This window comes from Leptonychotes weddellii, chromosome 6 (assembly GCF_054177405.1).
Source record: "Leptonychotes weddellii isolate Sample4059 chromosome 6, ASM5417740v2, whole genome shotgun sequence".
In the NCBI taxonomy this organism is placed as follows: domain Eukaryota; kingdom Metazoa; phylum Chordata; class Mammalia; order Carnivora; family Phocidae; genus Leptonychotes; species Leptonychotes weddellii.
This window is the reverse complement of record NC_138374.1, coordinates 136,313,982-136,338,478: the sequence shown is the minus strand read 5'-3', so window position 1 is coordinate 136,338,478 and position 24,497 is coordinate 136,313,982. Positions and strand designations below refer to the sequence as shown.

The following is a 24,497-nucleotide window of genomic DNA, read 5'->3' as shown; positions in this document are numbered from 1 at the left end:
GGGGAGGGGGTGGAACGGGGCGAGTCTCTGTTACCCAGCACACCCCGGAGCGGTACCACTTCCGGAATTCAAGACTCGGTTTCTTCATCCATAAAATGGGAGCAATGAGGGGCATCTCACGGGGCCGCTGGCCGTTGGTCTGTTTTGCTGCTAGAAATGCCGGGGGAAGGCGGCGTTGCAGAGAGAGGGCAGAAGGACACACATGTTCTGTTGGGAGGCCGCAGCACGTGCGCACACACCCGGAACCCGGGAGGTCCGGGGAGGGCTGCGCGCCCCCCGACTCACCTCCATCCTTCCTTCCTACCGCTCTTCGGTAGGGCCCGAGGCTCACAAACCCACGTTTCAGGTAGGCCAAGGCCTCCCCCAGTTCTCAGGCAAAGGGGCCCCATCCCTCCCTCGGTGCGTGGGGGCGGGGGCGGGAGGGTTTCATGGGCAGAGGGTGCCCCCTGGTGGTGAGCAGACCAGGCCAGGAGGAGGAAGCAGGCGGAAAGAAGAGGCCCGCTTCATCACAACCAGCCCCAGTTTCCTGAGCCTTTGTAAGGGGCCAGATCGTGTTCTAACATCTTACTGGCATTCCCTGACTGAATCCGCAAAACATCCCTTTGAGGATTCCGCAGTTCTGGAAGCGGAGGAGGGCGTCCTTGAGCTAGGAAGTGAGGGACAGGTAAGGTGTGGAGAACGCAGAGTAAAGGGCAGCAGGGCCAGAAGGGGACGGAGGGGATCTCTGGGGAGGGAACTGCTGCTCATGTAAACCCAGTTTAGGCTAGGAAGTGTTAACCCCTGCCTGTTATGTGTCAGCCGCCCTCGCCGGAGGAGCTCATAGTTTGGTCTGTGAAGGCAGCAGGGATGGACGCTCAGGGTCAGCTGGTGGAGATAAATATAGCGAGATTATTACAGTACTTAGCTCCTGGGGCGCCTGGGTGGCTCCGTCGTTGGGCGTCTACCTTCGGCTCAGGTCATGATCCCAGGATTCTGGGATGGAGCCCCGCATCGGGCTCCCTGCCCTGGGGGAAGCCTGCTTCTCCCTCTGCCACTCCCCCTGCTGGTGTTCCCTCTCTCGCTGTGTCTCTGTCAAATTAAAAAAAAAAAAAAACCTTAAAAAAAACAGTACTTAGCTCCCAAAGTGTCCACGGAGAACTGGGGAGCACAGAGCATGGACAGGGTTTCTGGGTGGGGGTAGAACAGTGACCAGAAGGCCATCCCACTAATACCTCCACCCCTGTCCCCAGGGCAGCTGGGCTTTGGAATCCACTACCAATCGTGGACCGGAGGCCCGGGAGGGGTCAGTGGGTGTAGAAAGGGGGACTGACTGAGGGTCAGTGCAGACCTGAGGCTGAGGCTTCTCCATCCTCACATTACCCCACAAAGCCTGCTGTCTGGCCCGGGCTCTGGGCTCCCAAGACCTGTGTCCAGGAGAGAGCCCCGCGTCTGACTTTTGCACTTTCTGGCTAAATGACCTTGGGCAGATTGCGTAACTTCTCCAAGGGACCCTCAGTGTATCTGGTTGGTAAAGGAGGTTAATACCCATTCCCATAAGCTTGTTCCGAAGATCAAGCAAGCCACGTGTGGGGAAGTCTTTGAAGACCATCCCCACGAAAGCCATTACACTGGAGCAAACTCTCCCATGAACACTGGTGGTGAGTTTGGGGACCACGGGGGGCAAAGATGCTCTAGAATGTTGAGACGAGTGGTATTGATTTTCCAAAGGCAGGAGACAGTGGGTTCCAGCCTCCACGGCCTGACAGAGCCACATCGACGCTCAGCAGGTTGCAAACAGGTAAGTGATATTTGAAGCAATGACCAATTCAGGAAAAGAAGGCCCTCCGTGGGCGCATGGAGGCCCAAATGGCCTCCTCTCCCCCTCCCCCGGGGTTGCACTGGATTACCGGGATTTTTGTGAGGCCTTTGGCTGCACTTCTTCTGTGCCCGGGCCCAGGACACATGGGCCACATGATACTACAGTGGACAGACACAAAGTTCAGTGGCCATCCCCAGAGATGTTCCTCAGAAAGCAGAGGAAGTCTCCGTGGGGATTCTTGCAGAGTTCTGTCCTCCGTCTTAACTGTCGCAGATTTTTGTTAAAGACCCAGGTGAAAGCCTAGAAGCCGCATTTGTCCAATATACAGATAGAAAAAAATGAACCAGATGACGTTTAGTAGGGATAAATGTAAAAATCTGCTTTTGGTTTCAAAGGCAACAGCCTAAGAAAGGAACAGTGAGGGGCGCCTGGGTGGCTCAGTTGGTTAAGCGGCTGCCTTCGGCTCAGGTCATGATCCTGGAGTCCCAGGATCGAGTCCCGCATTGGGCTCCCTGCTCAGCGGGGAGTCTGCTTCTCCCTCTGACCCTCCCCTGTCTCATGCTCTCTCTATCTCATTCTCTCTCTCAAATAAATTAATAAAAAAAAATCTTAAAAAAAAAAAAAGAAAGAAAGGAATAGTGAAGAGGAGAACGGATCCACTGAAGACAGCCTGAGGGTCTTAGCAGACCACAGCTGTCATGAACCAACACTGTAAAATGGCTGCCCAGCCAAGTAAGCCATTAACGGACGCAGGGTGTGCAGACCAGAGGTGACAGCCCCCTTGCCCTCCATACGTGGAGGATTGTTCTGGATACCATATTTTAAGAGGGACCTTGAGAGGTTGGAATTGATCTCAGAGGAAGAAGATGGGGCGGCAAGAGAACTTGGAGTAAGGTTTCATGAAGACTTTCTCAATACACTCATGTCCCAGCTAAGCTCCAAAGCTAAAAGCGGCAGCCTCTGAGCACCACACACCCCCCGAAGAGCGTTCCCACAGCCGCCGGGAAGGCTCTGCACCCCGTCTACATGGGGACGGCCACGCTGGGCTGCGGGCCAGCCCTGGAAGGCAGGCTGCAGCTTCTCCCTCCTTGGCTCAGAGGGGAAGTGTGATGCCCCCCAAGGCGAGTAGGTGTGGGCTCCCGAGGGGACCAGTCCTCAGGGGTGGGGGTCCGCCTGAAGGGCACGCTGGTGTCCCACTCCTGGGCCGGGAGTTTGCTCACCTGCCCTCTGGGCCTCGCTGAGTAAGGGAAACAGACTGTGGACAGGGTTGGCGGGGGATAGAGGGGGCCCCAGGGAGGGACAGGTGAGGTTTGGTGTGCCAAGAGGACTCCATGAAAGGAGCCCCCCCCTGGGGGAGGTCCATGCCTGAGGGGGGCTGATTACAGCACTGGGTAAGCAACACTCACCCCTGTTTCCCCCTCCTAGGAGGACAAAGAATCTCGGAGGGGGTCTGCCAGATGTCCTGAAGGGACCGGAGAGGGGGTCAGGGAGATCTCAGAGGGTCTCAGTTTGGTTACCTCTCCTCTCCCACCTTCTTTGCCTCAGAACGCAGAGCCCAGGGCATCTATCGTTAACTTAGCCCCTCCCTTTGCCTCCCTGTCCCGCTCCTTCCAGCTAGAGGGCATGGGGCTGACATGGGCCGGTTTGGCCCTCTCTCCTCCTGGCCAGGGGGCTGATGGACAGACAGCAGGTAGGGTGGAGAGAGCACTGAACAAAGAGCCCAGTCCCTCTAGGCCACTTGGAGGCGTCAGCGTACCCTTCTGGGTTTTCTCATTCATGTATTGGAACAGTACTCACGAACCCCTCTTGAATGCTAGGGGCACCATACGCACTGAATAAATGTTGCAAAGGAATCACGGAGGACTCATGTGGACCCCCATCCCCGGGAGCGTCTGAGCCTATCCGACACATGGGGCCGCAGAGTGTGATCCGTAGACAGGCAGGCAAAGCAGGATGCAGTGTGGTTAAAGTGGGGCCTTTGCCCTCAAGGCAGTGAGGAGCCATGGAAGGGTTTTAACCTCAGTCGAGGGGTAACCTGGTCAGATGTGCATCTTAGGAAGATCACTGCGGAGGGCTGGGGTGGGGGGGCGGTGGGAGAGACAGGCAGCATGGCCCGTCACGAGGCCGATGCCCCCACCAAGCTTCGACATGATGAGACCCGAGCCCGGGAGTGGAGAGGGGGAAAGAGATGTGGGAATACTTAGAATGTCAGCTCCAGGAAGAGTGAGATGTGGGGATGGAGCGGGGGAACCATGAAGACCCCCTGCTTGTGGCCTGGGGAGGTGTGCAGGGCGGGGCTCCGATTTAGAAGGATGAAGGCAGAGCGGGGCAGATTGTGGGGGGGGGGGCATGAGCGTGGATGAGGCTGCTCCGGGAGAGAAGGTCCAGAGACGCGCTGTCCCTCTCCATCTCCAGCCCTCCGCGTCTGGGGTTCAGTGAGCACCCCGCAAAGAGGCAGCCTTCCCACTCCTGGCTCAGTGAGCACGGGTCTGTGCCCTGTCGTGGGGCGAGGCCACCAGGGGCCGCTGTTGCCTCAAGAAGCGCCACATCCTCCCCTGAAACTGAATTTCTAAAAACTACGATTTAGGTAGTGAGGCAGGTAACATTACTGTGATCGGCCATGATTTCCACTGGAGGAGACAACTCAAGAGGTTAAGTCACCTATCCAAGACCACACAATCAGAATTCGGACGGCGCGTCCCTCTCTCCGGGAATGAAGCAGATGGTGGGATCACAGGATGAGTCAGAGGGGACCCGTGAAGAAGTCCAGTCTCTACGTCCCTCATGCTTCTCCTGTCTTCTCACTCGGGGCCGCTGTGGGCCACACGGAGCCAGGTGGTGACCGACCTGGGACTCAAGCCCGTCTCCCCTGGTTAGAGTTGAGTCTCTCTCTCCCACCACCACCGGCCCACCCAGCTTTGGGAGAAGCGGACAGAGAAGGACAAGGGAGCTGCTGGGGGGGCACTGGAGGTGGGATGGGGGGCGCGGGCTGGGCCGCCAGCGTCTGGATGTCCTGCCCACACGGAGCTCCCCGCAGGTGTTTGCTGCCTCACAGACCACACCGCAGGGCGGAGTTTGGGCCGGGGCACCCCACTGACGGAGGGCACAGACACCCCGCCGCATGCCTGGTGGGCACGCAGGCCCCCGGAGCAGTGGGGCAGGGCTGTCCAGACTACCAGCTCTTGAGGCACACCCGAGTCGGAGTCCTGCAGAGACTCCTAAACTCTCTGAGTCTCAGCTTCCCATCTAAGGTGGGACAGTAATACCTCCCCGGCCTGAACCCAGATTGCTCACCTCTGCCTGCCCGGTGCCTGGTCCTCCCCAGGAGCTCACGTCTGCCTGTGAAGTGGAGCACTGGGTGAGGGAGGTGGGGACGTGGGTCCTGGTGCCCGACACCTCCCAGGCACCCTCACCCAGGCCTCCTGGCCCACAGGCGCCGTCTGGGAGGGAACGCACATCTTCACTGGACAAAGGATGCCTCACCGTTCTCTAACGTGGGTGTGCGAGTTCGCTCTCCACCAGCGGGGCACAAGCAGGTCCCATTGCTCCGCATCCTCTTGGCGCCATCAGGCGTTTGATTTTTTCCGGCCGTGAGGTGTGTTCATTTGATACAACTGTGGAATCACAGCCCCGTGGACGAAGCTCACGAGCCTCACGCGGAGAAGGAAAAGCCAGGGGCAGAACCTAAACGTTCAAAACCCTGCAAAACAAGTGTGTCCTGTGGACATAGTCAAAGTATGTCTGGAAAGCAAGCAGAGGATAAAACTGAAGGAGAGGACGGCGGTCCCCTCTGTGGAGAAGGTCAGAGATACAGGGGCTCGAGAGGTGTGCCACTGCGTGTAATAGAATTCTTGATGACAGGGGCGCCTGGGTGGCTCAGCCGTTAAACGTCTGCCTTCGGCTCGGGTCATGGTCCCAGGGTCCTGGGATCGAGCCCCGCATCGGGCTCCCTGCTCCGTGGGAAGCCTGCTTCTCCCTCTCCCACTCCCCCTGCTTGTGTTCCCTCTTTCACTGTGTCTCTCTCTGTCAAATAAATAAATAAAATCTTTAAAAATTTTTTAAAAAGAATTCTTTTTTTTTTTTTTAAGATTTTTATTTATTTATTTATTTAACAGAGATAGAGAGAGAGCACAAGTAGGCAGAGCGGCAGACAGAGGGAGAAGGAGAAGCAGACTCTCCGCCGAGCAGGGAGCCCGATGCGGGGCTCGATCCCAGGACCCTGGGATCATGACCCGAGCTGAAGGCAGCCGCTTAACCGACTGAGCCACTCAGGCGCCCCTAAAAAAGAATTCTTGATGACAGAGTGCATGAAGCATTTGAAAATAAATACAGAGGACGGGTCATCTTGGGCCTGTGGGGGCTCTTGGGTAAAAGGGCCCAGGCTTTTCTTCTGTGGGTCCAGGAAACAGGCCTGTGAGGTGGAAGTTGTGTGGCCAGAGGCCAGCCCGGACAGAGGCGACCATCACCTGCTTCTGTCCTGCAGCAGGTGTTACCGAGGGAGACAGTGCCCTGTTGTTGGTGCACAGACCAGCCGCCTGCTGCAGGCTGATTCACCTGGGATCTGTCCTGAGGGCCTTGGCGGCTTCCCCTCCCGGCACTCCAACAATCTAGGAATGAACAGCAGTCCATCCAGATCCCAGGCTCCCTCTTCTGCCCTCCCTGGAGAGCTGCAGTTCCTGCCCTGAACTATTGTCAGAATGTTCTCTGGACCAACGCAAGAGGCAAGAAGTTAATTGCAGGCAGAACTTGCGTTGTGGGACCTACCAGGAGCAGAGTGGGATAAGACAGGAGGCAGCAGGGGCGCTCCACCAGCCCCACCCCACCCCACCCCCGGCCCCTGGCCAAGTAGGAGAGGGGCCCCGGGGCCCAACCTGCAGGAGCGACTCCTGTCCAGCGCCAATTCCCCCTGCTCCCCAGGCTCTGGGAGGCCTGCCCCAGCCTCCCCTCCCAGGGGGAGGCTCCGCTGGGAGCCCTTTGCTGGGCACAGGTCTCAAGATGGCATTAGGTGGAGCCCGGACACCTCCCCTGTCATCTATGGGATTTGGGGGCCACGCTGTCTCTCTGCTGGGAGTCCAGGGCTGAGGGGGGCCCACTAGGAGGGCATGTGAGGGGAAGGCCTTAGAAGCCAGCCCGGTCTGAAGAACCTGGGTGAATGGCAGAGAAGGAGGGGCTCCGTCCGGGCAGCTCAGGGGGAGGGGAGGGTATATTTATCTTGTGAGCTGGTGGCATTAAAAATAACCGGGGGCCCCAAGTAACCCAAGCTCGGCAGCCCTCTCTGTCGATGGAGTCGGCGTGAGGAGGAAGCGGAGCCTGAGACCAGCAGTCCTGCTCCCCCCGCCCCCAGCCCAGGCTCGCAGGGATGGGGCAGGCGGGTGCCCAGGGAGGGAAGGAGGAGGCGAGCGGGGAGCTGGGCCGGAACAATGCTGGCTCCCAGCCAGGAGCCCAAGTTGGGGGCTGAGGCGAGGGGAGGGCCGGGAGAGTTTGGTGGAGAGCACGGGAAGAAAGGTGAGGGAAAGAAAGGTTCCCACCCGGCCGCGCCCACACACACTCCCCTGCCTGGTCCCTGAAGCCACTGGAGACCGGAGCCTGTCCTCTGGGTTGCGTCCCCTTGAAGAGCGGACGCTGCAGCGGAGGCACTTAAGTTAGCCTTGAGGAAGGACTTCCCCCGAGGGATGGGGGCAAAGGGCAGGAGTGAGCCAGAGAGGGCTGTGGAGGGTGAATCTCTCCTCTGGCGAGTCCCTGGCCCCGGCTGGGCTGTGGCCCACGTTCTTGCCCTGCGACGGGCTGCTGGGGGGTGACCTCACCTTTCTGCCTGTGCAGTTCCACAGTCCCTTGGCTGGTTTCTGCGTCAGGAGCTGTGATGACAGAAGGACAATTACAGGAAAGCTTGTCTGAAAAGTTTAGCCTCTGCTCGGCTGGAGGAGAGGCCGCAGTTGAGCCCCAGGCAGCCTGAGGCTGGCAGAGGCCCCAGGGGCAGGAGAGGGCCGTCCTTCTCAGTACCGTGTCCCGCACAGCGAGCTCCAAGTGCCCACCCTGGCTCCAGAGCCCAGGTGGCCTGTGGAATGACACGCTGGGCACCTCGCAGGGGGTCAGAGAACATTTCCTCAGTGGCTGGGGGATGACGAAAGCTGTGTGAGGGATCGCATTGGCTCCGGCCACCGCGGGGTCTGCGCAGAGGGGAGCTCTGAAAATGTTTGTCAGGGGGATAAATGGTGCCCGTCTGTGAAGGGCCTGGCCTGGCCTGGCCTGGCTCCTGGCTTTGCAGGCAGCCCTGACGGCGATACCTTCCCCCTGTGTCACCCAGGTCGGGGAGGCCCCCAGGCTTTCTGATGCTCAGACGCATCCCTGGGTGGGCTGAGATGGATGGGGGCTGGGTGTCCCGCCCCCATGCTGGGCCCGGGGACGGTGGCTCTCCCTCCCCAGGCCGCTCTGGGCTGAGCCCGGGACACCCTTGCCTTTAGGCTCCTGCTGAAACCTTAGCTTATAATCCCCCACCTGAGACCAAAGGGCCCCGGCACCTGTCCTGGCCTCATAATCTGTGGCCCAGAAGGAGAAGAGAGGGGCCCAGCGAGGAGCACCTGCTTGCCCCACTGCAGGGTGAGAGACAGAAAACAGACTGCAGGAAGAGTTCTCTCCACCCTGAAGAACCCACTCCCCTCCCTGGAGAGCAAGAGGGTGTGGAGGGGCCCAGCTGACACCTGCTGGGACTGAGCTGGTTTGTATTGGACCCAAGCAGCCCCCTTTTGTGACACCAGTGATTTCCCTGCTGCCTGAGCGACCCCCCAAACAGGCCACCCCCCTTTCTGGTCCTCAGTTTCCTCTCAGACAAGGGAGAGGCATGATCCCTGAGGGCCCTTCCTTCTGGGACTCTGTTCTCTGCTTCTAGAATTCCCAGCTTCTAGGATTCCAGCTCGGGCGGCGGGAGGGAGGGCTGGTTGCTGAGGACCGTGCAGCTGTCTGCTCCGGCTTGAGTCACCAGCTTGAATCCCAGCCTGGCTTGACACACCTGCTCACCTCCGGGGGTGGGGGTGGGAGCTCAGACCTGAGTCCCGTCTCCTCCAGACGCCCCAGGTCTCCCCGGCCTTCCTCCCTGCCTTCTGATCTCCCACGCCCCCTGCAAACGGCCGGCCAGTGCCCTGGGGGCAGTTGGGAGAGGTTGGCCAAGCCTGTGAAAGGTTGGCAGAGGCGCTAGGAGTGGTCTGAGGTTTCTGGGGCGCTGGGCAGGGGCAGAGGTTAGGCAGACGTTTAAGGAGGAGGCAGAAAAATGGAGGAGATGGCCTTTGAAAGTCCCTTCCCGTTGGCGGAGTTGGGTGATGAGAAAGGGACCAGAATGTCCTGGGACTTGAGTGATGGTTCAGGAGGAGACCATGGGCTGGGGTTAAGTGGGGTCAACCCTGTCTCACCCTGCCCCCTTCCGTGCCAGTGACTGGGCCAGGGGCTGACCCTGCTGTGGGGAGCGATTGTCAGGGCCCTGTGGGGAGCCTGGGGGAAAGGTGCGGGGCGGGGGGGGGGGGGCAGGAGGAGAGGGACCCACCCTGCCCCGTACAAGGCTGCTCGGAGGAGAAGAGAAGTCTCCCTGGAGGGGAAGCAGGCTGGGAAGGGGGGTGGCAGAGACCCCAGCGGCCCTGGCGGGGGGCGGGGTGCTGTCGGCCTGCCAGGTTCCTGCCGCTGCCTGGGAAGCGCCCAGCTCAGCCCAGAGATCCTTATCCAGCACAAGCACAGAACTGGTTTCTCGACTGGCAGCGCCAAGGGGGACAGGGACAGGAAGAAGCCAAGAGGTCAGGAGGGCAGCGGGCCTGCAGGAGAGGGGGGAGCGCCCGCCCGGGGGACCCCTGCCCTCGCTAGAACCACAGTCTCACCCAGCTCTGCTGGGGGCCTTGCTGGTGGGGGCACAGACACTGCGTCTTACTCACACCGATTCCATTTCTGCAGAGACCAAAGGGCAGCCCAGGCCCCCACTGTCCTCCTGCCTGCCCCCCATCTTTCCCAGGTGCGGCTGGCCCAGCCAGGGGAAACACCTGGTTGGACTCAGCTCCTCCCCCGCCCGTTTCCTAACCCCCCAACACTCCAAGGCCCCTGAGGTCACTGGGGGAGGGGCAGGGGAGCCAACAGGCATGGGGGGGACCCGGGGGACCTCGGAGCCTGCTTCCTTTCATCCCCCGCCACAAAAGGCCTGGCCGCCCTGGTCCCATCCATCTTGCGCCTGCGGCGGTCCTTAGGCGGCCCTTTGTCGGGACCTGGGGTCAGAGGGCCTGACCAGCACGCCCCCCTCCTCTGACTCCCACTCCTGGGGCCCTCAGTACCCTCCCCTCCCCACTGGATTCCCCCCGTCCCTGACCCCTGCGTCCCCTCGGCCAGGCCTCTCCCTCTCCTCAGCACCCTCAGGGGTTCCGGCGCCTGGCCCACTCTGCCCAGCCTCCCCGGTGGGTTCCTGCAACTTGGCTCTTCTTGCCACACATGGGCAGGGAGCTGCCTTTGGGTCCTGGGGGCCTCCGTGGCACCTGGGGCCCCGGCTTCCGCAGGCTTAGTTCTCCTCGGTCTGGCTGTGCCCTGACTCTCTTGGTTTTGACGTTGCTAGGTCAGTCTCAGCCCCATGCTCCTGTCTCTTGCAGAGTGTGTGTGTGTGTACCTCGGTTTCCCTAAGATGTTGGTGCAGGCTGTCCCAGTGTGGGTCAGGGCCCCTGCTGTGCGCGGCAGCCACACTGCCCCAGGGCAGCGTCCCACACCCCCCTCCCTTGCCCCTGCCCTCCTACCTTCTCTGGCCCTCCGGGCGGCCCTCGGTTCAGGACAAGAGGAGGCTCGGTGGCCCGGGGCCCCTCTGCTGCCCCCTCTGTGGTTGAACTCTGAGAAGCCTGACTGGAGAGAAGGTTCTGCCCACAGAATTTTGGGGATGCAAGCAGGGGATAGGGGCTCCTGTGCATTTTCTTCTAAAAGCACTGCTGAGCAATGAAGGCCCAGGTAACGGAAGAAGAAGAGGGCCTTCAGGGTGGGAGGGGAAGCTGGAGGGACTTTCTCACGGGTAGGGCCAGGCTGGGCCAGATGGGTGAGGCGGCCCCTCCCTGATCCCATCTCCTGGGTCCAGGACTGTAACTTCTCTGTCATCTCAGCCTGGAGGGCGGGGAGTACAGAAACAGAGCCAGGGGGAGGGCCTCACCCTCATGGAGCCCCAGTCTGATGGGGGAGACCCTGTACCAGCCCTCCAGGAGCCCCCAGTCTGATGGGGGAGACCCCGCCCCTGCCCTCCAGGACTTCTTTGGAAACAGACACATCCCTCTTCTCCTCGGCAACTTGATTCTAGAAAGAGACAAACTGGTCAGAAAAACAAGAGCAGATGCTCCAGCCACAAAGGCATGAGAAAGGGCAGGGAGAGCTTGAGTAAAGGTCCTCCAGGGTGGGCATGGGAGTCAAGCTAAGGTGGGAAGGGTGGGCTGGGGAATCAGCAGATTGGATGGGCATCCGCGGGAGCTGAGGTCAGGGATGGGGTGGGAGGGGAGGAGGTGATCAGAACAGAGATGAAGCCGGGCCTCAGGCTGAGGAGTTAGGATGCTTCTGGATTCAAAGAAACAAAACTGGCATCCAGAAGGCCCAGATTTATTTCTCTGTTTCTGAAAACAGCCCCCCCAGGACCAGAGCCAGAGAGCCACCCAGGACACCCCCCTTTCTCTCATCCCTCCTTCCTGCCTCATGCCTCACCGGGTCTCCCCGTCCCTGACTTTCCGCCCTATGCTCCGGCCTCTCCTAGCCTCTTGCTGGCTCCGTCCCCTCGCCCGCTTTTCTCCATTCATCTTCACCTGACAGCCAGAGGGGACTCCTAAAGCACATGTGGGATGCCGCCCCCTTTAAATCCTTCAGTGGCTTGTCATTGCTCTTGAAAGCAAATAAGAAATATGGACTGGGGCCCTCAGGCCCTTCAGGTCCCGCACATCCTGGCCCCTAAAGGCCCCTGCTGCCCTGCACTCCAGTCCCCAGACCTTGGACAGACCCAAACTGTCCTTGGGGTCTTCACCCTGTGGTTCTCCCTGCCTAGAGTACCTTCCCCTCTGCTTCACCCCACTGTGTCCATCAGGCCCCCCGAAGTTCTTTGTCCTCCCAAACACCTGTTCTCCCAACATGGCCACCTGCCCCCAGCCTAAGTGAGGTCTCCCCTGGTGCTCTCTCCCTCCCTCTGCCCCCTTTCCCTCCAACACCTGCATGGGGTGCACTCAGGAATTGAGGGGTGTATTTATGGTTTCATCATCTCTTCCCACTAAAGGGCTGTGCCCTCCCGCAGGCCCCAGGAGGGCAGGGAATCTTGCCCATGGGATGCATTTCTGCGTTCCCAGCACCCAGCACGGTGCCCGGCTCCCAGGAGACTCCCGGGAAACACTAATTGGCTATACCCATGAAAGGGCCCCCCACACTCAGAGAGGGGACCGGCTTGCCCCGGGACTCTTTACACCGTCCCCCCACTCCTTGGCCCTGACCCCTCTGCCCTCAGCTGCAGCACATGGCCTCCCTGGGGCAGGAGCCGGACGCCTGGCCCCAGGGCACCCTGGTCTCGCAGGGAGAGGAGGCTCACCTGCCGCACACAGGCCGTGAAGCGTGACCAGTAGCTCTCAGCACTGCCGGTGGGAGAGGCCGCTTCGGGCCAGGCGGGAAGCCAAGCTCTGGAGAAGCGCTGGGTGCCCCTGGGCGAGCAGGTGGCATGTGCAGGGGAGGAGCTCATGCAGGAAGGGCTAGGGGCCACGTCTGGGATGGCCGCTAATACCGGTCTGCACGGTAGTCTGCACAAAAAGAGGGGCTGTGGCTAAGGTGGGTTTTGTTTTGTCTTATTGTTTCTGAACAGGGCACTGACCTAATACAGCTTATGTTTTGAAGGACCACCCCCCTCCTGCCTCCTGGCCGCATCTTGGAGGGTGGGTCAGAGAGGTAGGACCTTGGCTTTGTGGGGGCTTACTATTGCTAAGTGCTATGTACTTAATGAGATTTATTTAACTGCTACAATGCCTTTGCGAGGTGGACATTCTATATGGTTGCTGGATTATAGATGAGAAGTCTGAGAAAGCAACTCTTCTCACAGAGAAGTGCTCCTTCCCAAGCTCTGCCCCACCCGTCCCTCCGCCGGGCCCCTGGCCCTGTCCGCAGCAAGTGGGCCGGAGGACAGTCATGTGACCCCGCAGAACCAAACCCCTTCTGGCATGAAGGTATGGACCCTGGGAGAGAATCTCTCTTTTGGGGGGACCCCAAGCTGTAAGCACGTGAGCTTGGGGCATCTGAAGTCAGTTTTCCGCGAGGTAGGGAGGAGTTCCGTTCGACAGGGTTGAATGTGGCCAGTGCACAAAGGACACAGAAATGAGCAGGACAGGGGGCAGGGGAAGCCGCTGGCCACCTTGGCTGGGTCTGGCTGGCCCCCACGGACACTCCCCAGCAAACAAGCCATCGGATTACAGAACGAAGGCTCGGAGAAACTGAGTAGCTTGTCCAAGGTCACGGAACGAGCAAGTGAGAGAACCAGGACAGGAACCTCTCTTCCAACACTTGTGCTCACTTGCCCCCACAAAGCCGTGAAGACGGACGAGCAGGCCAGGCAGGCCCGTTAAAAGGTGCTGCGGTATGAGACCAGGTGGGCCGGGAGAAGGCCCGGTGGAGGGCCCTGGCCTGCGGAAGGAGGGCAGGCACTGGAGATGACCGTGGAGCTTGGGAAGATGCAGTAGAGCCTTGACCTGAGCGTGGAGGCGTGGGAAGGTGGGGGGGAGCCGGCAGAAGGGGTGTGTAGGTCTCAAGGCCGAGATAGTCGTGTCTCAGAACCAGAGGGCGGGCAGGACCGGAGTCTCATCAGGAGACCCGGGCGGGAGCAAGGCCAGCCTGTGGGCATTGGTGAGCTCATCTGGAACCATGTGGGAGGCCAAGGCCAGGCCTGGGGTCACCCACGGATTGGAGTTGGAGGAGAGAAGGAACATTGGAGGAACGTGTGGGAGAAGGTGGGAGTCAGCTCCTCGGAGCCCGGCGCCCCTGCTGAGAAGTCCAGGACTAGCGTTGGGAGCCAGGGCAGTGCAGGAGGCTGCAGGGGTGGGCAGTGGGGTGAGGGGAAGCCCCCCACCGCCGTGGCCCACCTGTCCTGCTGTGGACACCATGCTTCCCACACCATGCTTCAGACGCAAAGTGGAACTCAGGCGACTCATCTGTCCCCTTCCCAAGGAGCCAGAGACAGGTTGTATTTTTTTAAACATTTTAATAAAATTAACCAATAAATATTCTACACTGTGTCGGCTACAGGGACAAAGAGCGGAAGCCAGAGGGCCGTCTTTCCCAGTGGGGCCCTCAGGTCCCCTCCCAGAAAGAGAGGCTGTGCTCTGGGCTGGTTCGGGACTGCTGGCTTGGGAGGGGGAGTGTTCTGGAAAGGGTGATCTGGGCTCTTGCCATCCAACCCTGAGCCCAGCTGGAGGCATCCCAGCATCCCCAGAAGTGAGGGGTGGGGAGGGGAGTGAGGGGAGAGCTAGCCTAGAAGGAAGGAGGGAGGGGCAGGGAGGCAGGGAGCGTGGAAGGGTGGGCTCTGGCAGCTCTTGGACCCACAGCTGCTCACTCTCGGACGTAGACCCTGGTGCACACAATATCATCCGCCGTCATGGTCTGGAAGGACACAAGTCAGAAGTCATCGTTAACCTGGAAGGTTCGTGGTCCCTGTGGCTTCGGGGACCAAACCTACTTCTAGATTCAGGACCAACAGGCAGGAGCTGGTCCCCACATGCCCCGGTGTCACAGGAGGGAGGATGGTGATAGAGCCCCAGGGCTCTGTCCTCCACCCTCCTCCCCAGGCCAGGAGGGTCGTCGCCCAGAGGAATGCTGGGCCTCTCGGTGTGCATCCGCTGTACGCGGAGGACCATGTCCTGGTCACAGAGCGGCACTGTCCGGCCAGCAGCCCCCTCGGGAGGCGGGGGACCAGTACAGTTGATCTTGAACCTCCTGCGCCCTGGAGTGTCCCAGAAAACCCCCGAAGGCGGCGCTGGACTGGTAGGAGGCAGGCCTTACCAGGACCAGCTCCCCGTCAGTGGTCAGCTCCCTGGTCCAGGAGGTCTTGGGGCCCTCTCCCTTCAGAAGCCTCTGCTCGCAGACCATTTTGTTCTCGCTCTCCCAGTTCACCAGGCTCTGCAAGAGAGAGGCCACGTGAGTGGGGCCCGCAGCAGCAAGAGAGAGGGACTTTCTCCACTGGGAGTGGAGCAGAGAATCCAGGAAAAGACTGGAAAATGGCCGGGCAATGGATGCCATGACCCCGAGGGACTCACCTTACAGGGCCTCCCGTCCACAGTCTGCTCCTCAAACTCTTCTCCGATCTTGAAGTTAATCTCCGTGGTGCGCACCGTGGTGGAGGTTTTGATGTAGAAAGTATCTCCCTCCTGTTTGATCTCCACGGCCGGCTTGGACGCTGCAGCCACGGCAATCTTCCTCAGCATCACATTCACCCCTGCAGGGAGAGGAGGGAGGCTCACCTTCAAGGGCGCTCCGGGCCCCTGCCTCACCCCTCCCCAGGGCCCAGCTTGGGCAGAGCGGCAGCACCCCGTGGGGTCCCACCTTGCTGACCAGTAGGCCCGGACCCCAGTGTTCTCAGGGGCAGCCTCTCCCCACTCCCCTCACCCAGCAGCCAACCTCACCTTGGCCCGGTTCACCTCACTTGTAGCCCTTTATCCACCCTGCTTGCGACCCTCTGCGGGGGGTGGACCCATCAGAGTCACTGTGTCTTCACCCCGGGCCAAGAGCAGGCCAGACCCTCCCCGGACAGGCCTCACCACTCCTGCCCTGGAAGTTAGGGCTCGTCTCCTTTCTGCCTTATGCACCTCCCCTGTCTGGTGCTAGCTCAACCTTCCTTTACCCCAGAGGGTAAAGGCTGTTCCAGAAAGAAGGGAGCGGGAGAGCAGGAGGACGCCCCCAGCAGCCCCAGGAACCCCCTTCTGGGCCGTTGATCTCCTGGGTCCAGGGAGAGGTTCTCAGATCCAGTGGCCTTGGCAGAGCAGACACACCCCACCCCATCTCCCCTAGAAGCCCACCTGACACTGCCTACCTTTTTCATCTTTCCTGTTACAGGAGCAGAACCTGCTCATGCACCCTGCCTACTGCAGTGGGTGGGACAGGTTTTTTTCCCAAACACCTGAGCATTCCTCACCAGGAGAGGGATACTTGACTTGGGCAGAGGGGGCAAGGAGGGGCCGAGGTTCCTGCAGGGGCAGGGCTGGGTTCCAAGGAGATGCCACTCCAGCCAGGGCTGTTTGTCTAATGGGTCTGTTTTCAATCTGCCCCCAGCAGGGCCTGAGGAGGGCACGTGGCTCGGAGAGACCCCGCAGGGAGGACAAACAGACCAAAGACAGACAACAGGACTGGGCTTTGGCTCTTATTCTCCAGCTGGGCCTCTGGGTGTGCCGGGCCACCTCCTGCTTCATCCACTGGGGAGAGGGGCCAGAATCCAGAGGTGGGGAGGGAATGGCATCTAGGCTTTCTGAAGGGAAAATGTTTTGGCGTTTAACTGCAGCAAGTGGAGAGCGGGAAAGACAGGGCTTGAAGTCTTGTGGTTAGACGAAAGAACTAATGGCAAGGAATATGGAAACACAGCATTCCAGACCCTTCCCAGGTCCAGACTCAATCCTACACCCCACCCTGCACAAGGTGTGACCCCCGCCTCCTCCCACTCAAGGGAGGGGTCACCGTGTTCAGTCCAGAAATCCAGGGCTGCAGGGCTCCTGGGGGGGGGGGGCTTCCCGATTGCTGAGGTCCTTAACTCACCCCCCTCTCTTCCCAGAGCCCCTCCTGGTGATCCCACTCTCTACCCCTCCCCACACACCAGAGGGCCCACAGAGTTGGGAAAGGCAGTTAGAGGAGGTTTAACTTTCCCTCACCTTTAACCAACACACCCAGCTGGGCTGCAGCAGGTCTGGGGTGGGGGAGGGAGACAAGAACTGGGATTTTCGGAAATGGGGTTTGGGGTTTCACACGAAACCATTTGTTGAAATCTAAGAAAGTGATAATTATCCAGAGCGACTGAGGACTTTGGAGCTGCCCGCTGTAGGAAAATATCTGTGTCACAGACGGAGGGTGGGGGCACAGCGTGGGAAGTGCTGAATGGGGAGGGAAGGGGCAACCGTTAGAGCTGGGCTGGCGGATCACCTGGAGGGTGGAGCCCGGCGCGGAGGGATAAGGAACCTGCCTCCGAGCTGGGCTACTGGCTGTGGGGTGGGGGCAAAGAGGGCGGAACGGCTCCGAGGGGCTGGCTGAGTAAGGACCCAGGCCCCCAGCCTGGGTGCGGGGTTTGCAGCTTCTGAACTGCCCAGAGCTCCCGGCCCCACCCCCAGGGATACCGACCTCGTGCTTCTGGTTTCTACTTGGTTCACAGGCTGGTCACTGCAGGAACTGGCATGGGGGCGGGGGGCGAGGGGACGCCCCGCCGGAGAAAGGATCTAAATGTCCGAGCCCCGAGCCCCCCATGCAAGCGTTCGGCCCCTTTTCTTGGGGACGCAGACACCCAACCTCCCGCGCCTTGACCCCCGCCCTGCTTTCTTTCTCGTGCGGGAGGACTCCGCGCCGCCCTTGGCTCCCCGGGAGCTCTAAAATCTCCTTACCCAGCACTTTGAGCAAATCCTCGAAGTTTTCCGATCGGATGATCTTCCAGTTGCCGGAGAAGTTGGGCATGATGGAGGCGCGAGTGGCGATCCCCTTAGATGCTTTGGGTGGAGCACTGGACGTTGAGTCTTTTAGTCACAAGAGATGTCGCGGTCGCCTTCGCCTGGTCGTGAGACTCAGGACAGGACACGTCCCAGGACAACCCCAGAGTTGGCTTGGGCTCCCGCGCGGGCAGCTTTTATACCCTGAGCGGGGCCCGCCCCTGCCTGAGAGAAAGAGAGGCAGAGAGAGAGAGAGAGAGAGAGAGAGATGGCCCCGCCTCCCGCCCCGCCCCCACCCCACCTGGTGGGCCCTCAGGCCCCGCTCCCCCGCCTCTGGATCTGGCCCCCCGTGGGCGGGTCCGGGGCTAGCGGGGGGCCGAGGCAGCTGGCTCCCGCGCGAGGGATGGCTGGGGAGGCGACACGGGCAGAGCGCTCGGATTGGGCTCTCCGCCGAGAGGAGGGGGCGCCGGGCCCGGGGCGCAGATACTCAGGTCTCACGTCCCCAGGGTCACGGCTGGCTTGGTCCCCGCCCCTCCCCAACCTGACTCGGTGCGTTCGACTCCTTGGCGCCGGACACCCGGCGACACTACCAGCGGGCGAACCCCGCTCCGAGCCGGCGCTAGGGAAGAGGCGGGCGGCCGGGCTCGGCTCCACCGAAGCCTGAACTGGTCCAGCGTGACCGCCCCGAGCTCAGAGAGCGGCCGGGGAGGCCGGGGGTGGCTGGGCCAGGCACCCAAGTGGGGCAACGGCGCCCCCTGCTGGAGAGGCTCGAGGGGGTGGGAGGGAGCGGCCCCCCTACCCGCGCAGGCCTCCCCGGGGTTCAGGGCTGCCGCAGTGCCGGGGGACTCAGGACGGTGGCGCGGAGAGACTCCTTCCCCTTAATGAGCTGGGCGGGCATCGAAGGGTTAAGCAGGAGCCCCGGGCGCGGGGCTGGGGCGGGGGGCAGAGGTCACTGCCAATCACTTGACACGAGCTCTTTATTAAGGCGCTTTCTCCGTCGCTTGGCTCCCCGAACCCCCAGGGGATCGCAGCAGGCGGCAGGGAGGGGAGGCGGGGACGGAGGCGTGGAGCCCCGGCGCGCCGCGCTGCCACCCAGGTTGGAGGGAGACTGGGTGCCCCGGGAAGGGGTGGAGCGGGGTCTCGGGTGTCACAATCCCGCGCCGTCCAACGGGCAGAAGGAGCGGCCGCCCCTCCGCCAGCTGCTTCGAAGCGGGAGATCAAAGGAGGGGGCAGGGCCCAGCTCCCCGCCGAGACCCCTGTGGGGAGGGCTGGGAGCCCGAAACAGGAGGTCAAGCGGGGAGCCCCGGAGACTGGCCGGGAGATCCGAGGCCAACGGGCAGGCGGCGCTCAGCGTTGCTGCGGCCCAGCGGCCCTCCGCGAAGGCGTGCACGTGGCCCCGCTGCCCGCACCGCCCCCCCCCGCCCCCCCCCGGCCCCGCCCCCCGCCCAGGACTGCGCTCCCAGCTCCTGGCGAGGCGGGCAGGAAAAACGCCACATCTGGTCCTAGCGCTCGCCCCTCCCCGCCAGCGTGGCCACGGGAGGAGCAGAGGACAGGCTCATTGAGGTCCTGAACCCTTTTCGTTAGAGCCCTGGAACGGTCTAGCGTGTTGGGGGCCTTGGCTGGGGAGGCGTCGGAAGAACAGGGCCAAAGCAGAGGGGCTGGAGGCTTCACCAAAGACTGGAGAAGGCTGGAGCCTCTGCGCTGTAAAGAGGGAAATCTCTGAATAATGCATGTGTTGAAACAGGAAAGCAGCTCGGGTGCCCCTGAGCGGGAGGGATGGAGGTGCTATGATAGAAGGGACTCGATGCACCTCCCCCCCACCGCAGGGGGAGGCGATCACCTGTCAGGTTTGCAGAAGGCAGCTGGATGCTTCAGTCTGGCTTTAGGGTTCAGGGTTTGTGTGGGAGGGCTCATCTGGGGGTGGGGGTGGCCTGGGCTTCTGGAAGTAGGAGGGCAGCAGGTCGGAGCTCTTTGAGGAAGGACAGACAAAAGCAGAGGTGGGAGGTGGTGGAGGGAAGGGGGTGGCCCCTAGGGGTGCTTGCAGCCCGCCCCGTGTTCCTCCCCCAGCGGCAGGCTCTCGCTGCTGTAGGTAAAGAGAGGGGGATTAGGTTCTGACAGTGAAATCAGGCTCCTAGCCAAAGGGATGAGGAGAGGCTTGGGGGAGGGACCATGGCAGGAACCCCAGCACCCCTCCTTCCGCCTCACTGCCCCCACCTCCTCCACCAGGTCAACCTGCCCACCTCCTCTCCACACCAGCCCTCTTGAGCCCCCAGCCTGAAGGGTCCAGTCCTCGGCTCAGTGGGTATCTTTCCTACTGCAAAAGAGAAGGGCCAGCCCAGGCCCTCTCCCCCGCAAGCCTGGTGACTCAGGATGTTAAAACCTCACCCAAAAGACGGTCATCAGGAGGCCAGACCTACAGGAGCAGAGGGGGGGATGTGGTCTGGCTGAGGATCCTGGGGAGGCTGGAAAGGGGGCTCCCTGGGGTGGGGGCAGGGAGGTCTGGGCCCAGTCCCCTCTCTTCACTTCCTCACTCCCCCCACTGCTCTGGCGGCCAGAAGTTCCAAAGAGACAGAAGTAAGACAAAGGGAAGTTGGGCTGGGAGGGGAATTTTTTCCAGATGTGAGTGTTTGTGGTTGCCAGCTCTGGGCCTGAGCTCCAGCCCCTGCACCCCAGCCCTGGCTGAGGGAGGTGGGTAGAGGATCTGGAGCAGGGTGCCAGGAAGCAGGTCTCAGCTTCCAGAAACCCTGTTTGCCCACGGGAGCATAGGGCGGGCAAGTGGAAGGGGCTTAGGGAAGATGCAGGGGAAGGGGATTGGGGGACACTGTGGGTGGGATAAGACGATTGGGGGATGGGAAAGGAGGCTAACAGTGGAGGATGGGGGAGCCTAGGGGCAGGGAGCAGGCCGGGAGCCAGGCGGCGGGGAGGGGCTTAGCCCCTGTCAGTCACCCGGTCACAAACAACTGGCTTTAATTTCCCGCCAGGATCAATGAGAAGGAATTTCCTAGTGTCGCTGGCCTTTTCATTAGGACCAAACCTGACGCAGGTCAGCCCTGGGCAACCCATTCTCCCTTTCTAGGAACCTTGGTCATAGCCCTGTCGGGGGCTCCCCCAGGAATTTGGGGGGAAAGGTGCAGAGTTGGTGACAAAAAAAAAGGTGCAGAGTTGGTTGCTCTGGGAGAACAGAGGCAGAGTGGGGGTGGGGTAGGGAGGAAACAGGCCTGAGAGCTAGGCAAGGAACCTTCTGGGGCTTTGTTCCCAGGGTAGTGAGGCTAAGAGGAAAGTGGCTGGCTTTGCAGCAGAAGGAATGGAGGTGGGCACGCTTCTGGCTGGGTGGAGGAGCGTGAGCATGAGTGCACGCGGATGTGTGCACGATGGAGGGGTGGGGGGCTGGGGGAGAGGAGCTGCCCCTACCCCTCTCCGCCACTCCCCTGAGGATGGGGCAGGAGGGACCACCCGCCCAGCTGGGGAGGGAGAGAGTGGAAGAGTCATCAACCCCTCCCCCTCCCCCCCAACCGGGACAAGGAGATTCTCTGGCCAAGTTCAGCACTTGGAGAAGCGCCTCACCCTGAGCAGTGTTATTGCATCTGCTGGGTCACAGAGTTTGCTGGCTGGGAGTCCTGTAGAAATTAAACCCAGGTGAGGCTGGACACTGGGTCTCTGCCACTCAGCAGAGGGGCAACAGAACAGGCAGAAGTTCTGCCAGGGCAGGGGGGTGGGTCTGAGAGTAGAATAAAGGAGCTAAGAGTGCCTGGGGCGGGACAGTGGTGTCCCCTGGTCCCCAAGCCCTCAGGATTCCATGCGGCGCAGTGTGAGCTCAAGCATCCTGCCTCCTGGTCCGGTCTAACCCTCAGTACAGAGGGGAATGTTCCATTCTTGTCTGTCTGCCTGGGCTCAGGGACCCAGCCCTTTTCAAATCTGGTAAGGCCTGGCCCGGATTCTCCCCACATCAGATTGCTGTTAGAGCAGGGAATAGGGCTTCCCGCCAGCTGGGAGACCGGGTCAGAGACCTGGAAAGCAGGCAGAGTCCCTCCAAGCCAGGGAAGGTGCAGGCAGGGAATCCTGAGTGACTCTAAGGGGCAGCTGGACCGGAAAGGAGGGGATGGCTGGGATCTCCAGGGCCAGCCCCAGGCCGCGGTGAAGGAGGCAGGGGTGGCCGGGCAGGGACAGAAGCTGGGGTGGGAGGAGGGCTGCCGGCTCCAGGAGAAATCACAGAGCAGGCCAGGGTCTATGCAGCACGCAGGCAGGCAGGCGGCTCCTCTGTTGTTCTTGGCTCTGCTACCTGGTTCCCAGCTGCCAACGCTCTCCTCGGGGCTGGGCCGGGCACGCTGAGCTGGGCAGGCGGGAGGGAGGAGGTGTGGACGCACTGGCTGAGGACGTGTCCAGACTAAGTCTTGTCCCCCGAGAGAGGCCCCTGGCTCTGCTGGCCTCTTCAGGGGGCAGCACGGGCGTGGGGAGGGGCAGCCGTGGGAGAACCTGGAGACCCTGCCCACAGGCAGCCTGCGCACTGCTCTTGCTCTTTGACCCCTGGCTGCTGGCTTCTCTGTCCTGCTCCCTTTGTTCCAGCACCCGGACTGGTGCTTCCTGCTGGCCTGGCAGAGGGCATCGCCTCTTGTCCCGCTGACGCCACGGCCCGTTTCCCTAGCCTGCTGCAGGGACAGGCACCAACGTCCGGCTCCCTTACTCTGGAGTCCTGCTTTTTAGAGAACCTCCGAGGTAGAGGTGGGAATACAGTGTGGCCGGCACTGTTGATGGCAACTGCCAGCATCTGGAGCTGGACAGGCCTGGCCCTGATCCTGGCCAGCCGTGGCCCCCATTTCCCCTCCTGAAGGACTCCCCCCCAACCCCCTTCCCCCAGGGCAGCACTGCTGGATGGAGAAGTCAGGCAGCACCGTGACCTGCAGTTAAACTCCTCTTGGCTTTTATGAGCCAGTGACTGGGGCCAGACCCCTCTGCCATTCCCACCCCCTGCCCTGCACTGGTCCCTTAACCCCTGGTAGCCCAGGTCAGGAAAGGGACGGCCGGACAAGTTTGGCAGGCTGAACACCTGGGTTTGCAGGGTACCTGGGGACAGTGGCTAGCCCTGGAAAAGAGGGACAGCCAGCAACCTAGCCCAGGACGTGTTCTGGGGAGCCCAAACTGTCTCCCAGATGCCTCCTCTCCCGCTCCCTGAGGATGGGAAACCGAAGAAGAGCCGGAGGTCCAGGGAATCCCTCTCCCCATTGAGATGATCTGGGGTTTCTGGCAGAAGAAAGAAATCAGCAGGGCTGCAGACTGGGTGGGTGCTCTGCTTCCTCTCCAGCCTGAAGTGCAGAGGGTGGGCACCGGGCCAGAGAAGTGGACTCCGGGATTGAAGAGGAAAGGGGCAGGGGGGAGGGGAGAAGGGCAAGGTTCCCAGAGAAAAGACAGGGGGGTTTGAGGTACTGGATAAGGCTAGAACGAGGGCACTGGACTCACGGTCCCTGGGAGCAGGGGCAGGATAACAGGAGCAGATGGCTCAACCTCAGGAAGGAGGTCAGTCAGCTTAGGGAGGAGTCCTCCTCCAGGCTCCTCGGTGCTCCCAGTGCAGCACGCCTCCAGACCATGATACCCAGCTGTCTGGGCCCCCGCCCGGCTCCAGGGAGGAGGCCAGAGCCCCTATTAGGTTCCCCCAACCCCAGGGCTCTTCCTGCTGCAGACCAGGCCCAGGCTCCACGTTCCTTAGGGCCAGTGGGACAGACTCCCTAGAGACAGAACCAGAGGTGCAGGGGATTTGAGCCGAGTGAGGGAGGGCCTCAGAAGCCCGGGTTCGGGGTCCTTGCCCCCACACCCCCATCTTGAGTGGGCAGGGACTTAAGGGAGACAAGAGTTCAGAGTCAGGCCCCTTCGCAGGCTAGAGCCTTGTCCTTCCAGTGACCCTCCCCCCCCCATCCCTGCTCCTCCTTAGAGCTGGCTAGAGAGATAGGTGGTGGGGGAGGCCCCAGACTGACCTAGCCCTAATGGCTTTCCCTGGGCAGCATGAACAAAATGGGAAAAAGATGTGTGAGGTGGGAAGCTCTGATTTCCTTTCTCCTGCGGGCGCCGGCTCTGGAAAATGTTAGCTGTCAAAGAGAGACTGAACAGTCTCCGGCCGCCCCCCACCCACCCCGTCCGCCAGGGGCCCCCGGCCTTCCCAGAATCCCAGAGGGCACGGGGCTGGAGCCTAAAAATCTTGGCCAGGCTGCCCTGCCGCAGCCCCACCTGCCCTGCCTGCATCTCCTCCACCAACCTGGGGCATCGAGTGGCGGGGTGAGCCCCGCTTCCCCCCAGGACCCTGGCTGCCCAAGCCGCCCGCCTGGGACCAACCTGGGGGGGACATCCAAGGGGGAGTTTTGGCACTCGGGGATCCGCAGGGACACGTCCCTGTCCCTGGGGGATCAAAGCAGCCAGCCAGAGTCTCCTGGATTTCGTAGTCCCCTGCCTCCTAAAGCCCCGAGCTCTGGGACTGTCAGCCTCAGCATTCCAGGTCTCCAGATGATCTGGATTTCTGATGGGCCTGTCTTCCCACTGAGCTCGTGGGCACTGGCCCAGAGAGGGAGCCAGCCTGGGTCCTGGACACTCGCAGGCCTTTCTCGCTGCTTGTGGGTAGTATGGTCTCTGTGGGCCAAATCCCCTCTTTTGAGCTCCCAGACCCCCTGGGGCTAGGCCTCCCGGAGCCCCAGAGGAGAGCCCAGAGGAGGCACTCTGTGCCTTGGCTGGAGGGTGTGGAGGAGGGGGGCAGTCCTAGCCTAGGAGGAAGCCACCGGACTCGGCCCTTTCTCCAAAGGCCCCTTTGCTCCCTTGGCAGCTCCACCCACTCACCCCTTCAGGGAAGCTTCCTGGACCTACCCACTCTCCCAGCCCAGCCCTGAGCCCCAGCCCCGGCCTCGAGCTGCCAGGCTGGATTATCTGCGTCTGCCTCCCTCTGGGTCCTGGGTGTGGGCTCCATCTCCCTCCCGGGCTCCAGGGCAGGGGCAGTCCCCCTTCTTCCTCCTTTGGTTATGGTTGGATCCATCTCATGGCCTCTTTCCAGAAAAGCGACCGGACAGGATTCCATAGGGTAGACGGGAATGATGAGA

General features: G+C 61.4%; 1 protein-coding gene and 1 long non-coding RNA gene across 2 annotated transcripts; one reads left to right on the top strand and one right to left on the bottom strand.

The window, feature by feature from the left end:
* Window position 1: 1 nt before the first annotated feature.
* On the top strand, window positions 2-5,815 carry LOC145722394 (uncharacterized). The gene is made up of 3 exons (XR_014146660.1): window positions 2-346; window positions 1,708-1,777; window positions 4,435-5,815. It is a non-coding gene; the product is annotated as an uncharacterized LOC145722394 (long non-coding RNA).
* An 8,174-nt stretch (window positions 5,816-13,989) lies between these two features.
* Window positions 13,990-17,660, bottom strand: CRABP2 (cellular retinoic acid binding protein 2). The gene is made up of 4 exons (XM_006736734.3): window positions 17,383-17,660; window positions 15,061-15,239; window positions 14,807-14,923; window positions 13,990-14,407 (listed from the first exon to the last, which is right to left on the bottom strand). Exons 1-4 carry the CDS (start codon window positions 17,450-17,452, stop codon window positions 14,357-14,359), a joined length of 417 nt encoding a protein of 138 aa, XP_006736797.1. The 5' UTR covers window positions 17,453-17,660; the 3' UTR covers window positions 13,990-14,356.
* Between the last annotated feature and the right edge of the window lie 6,837 nt (window positions 17,661-24,497).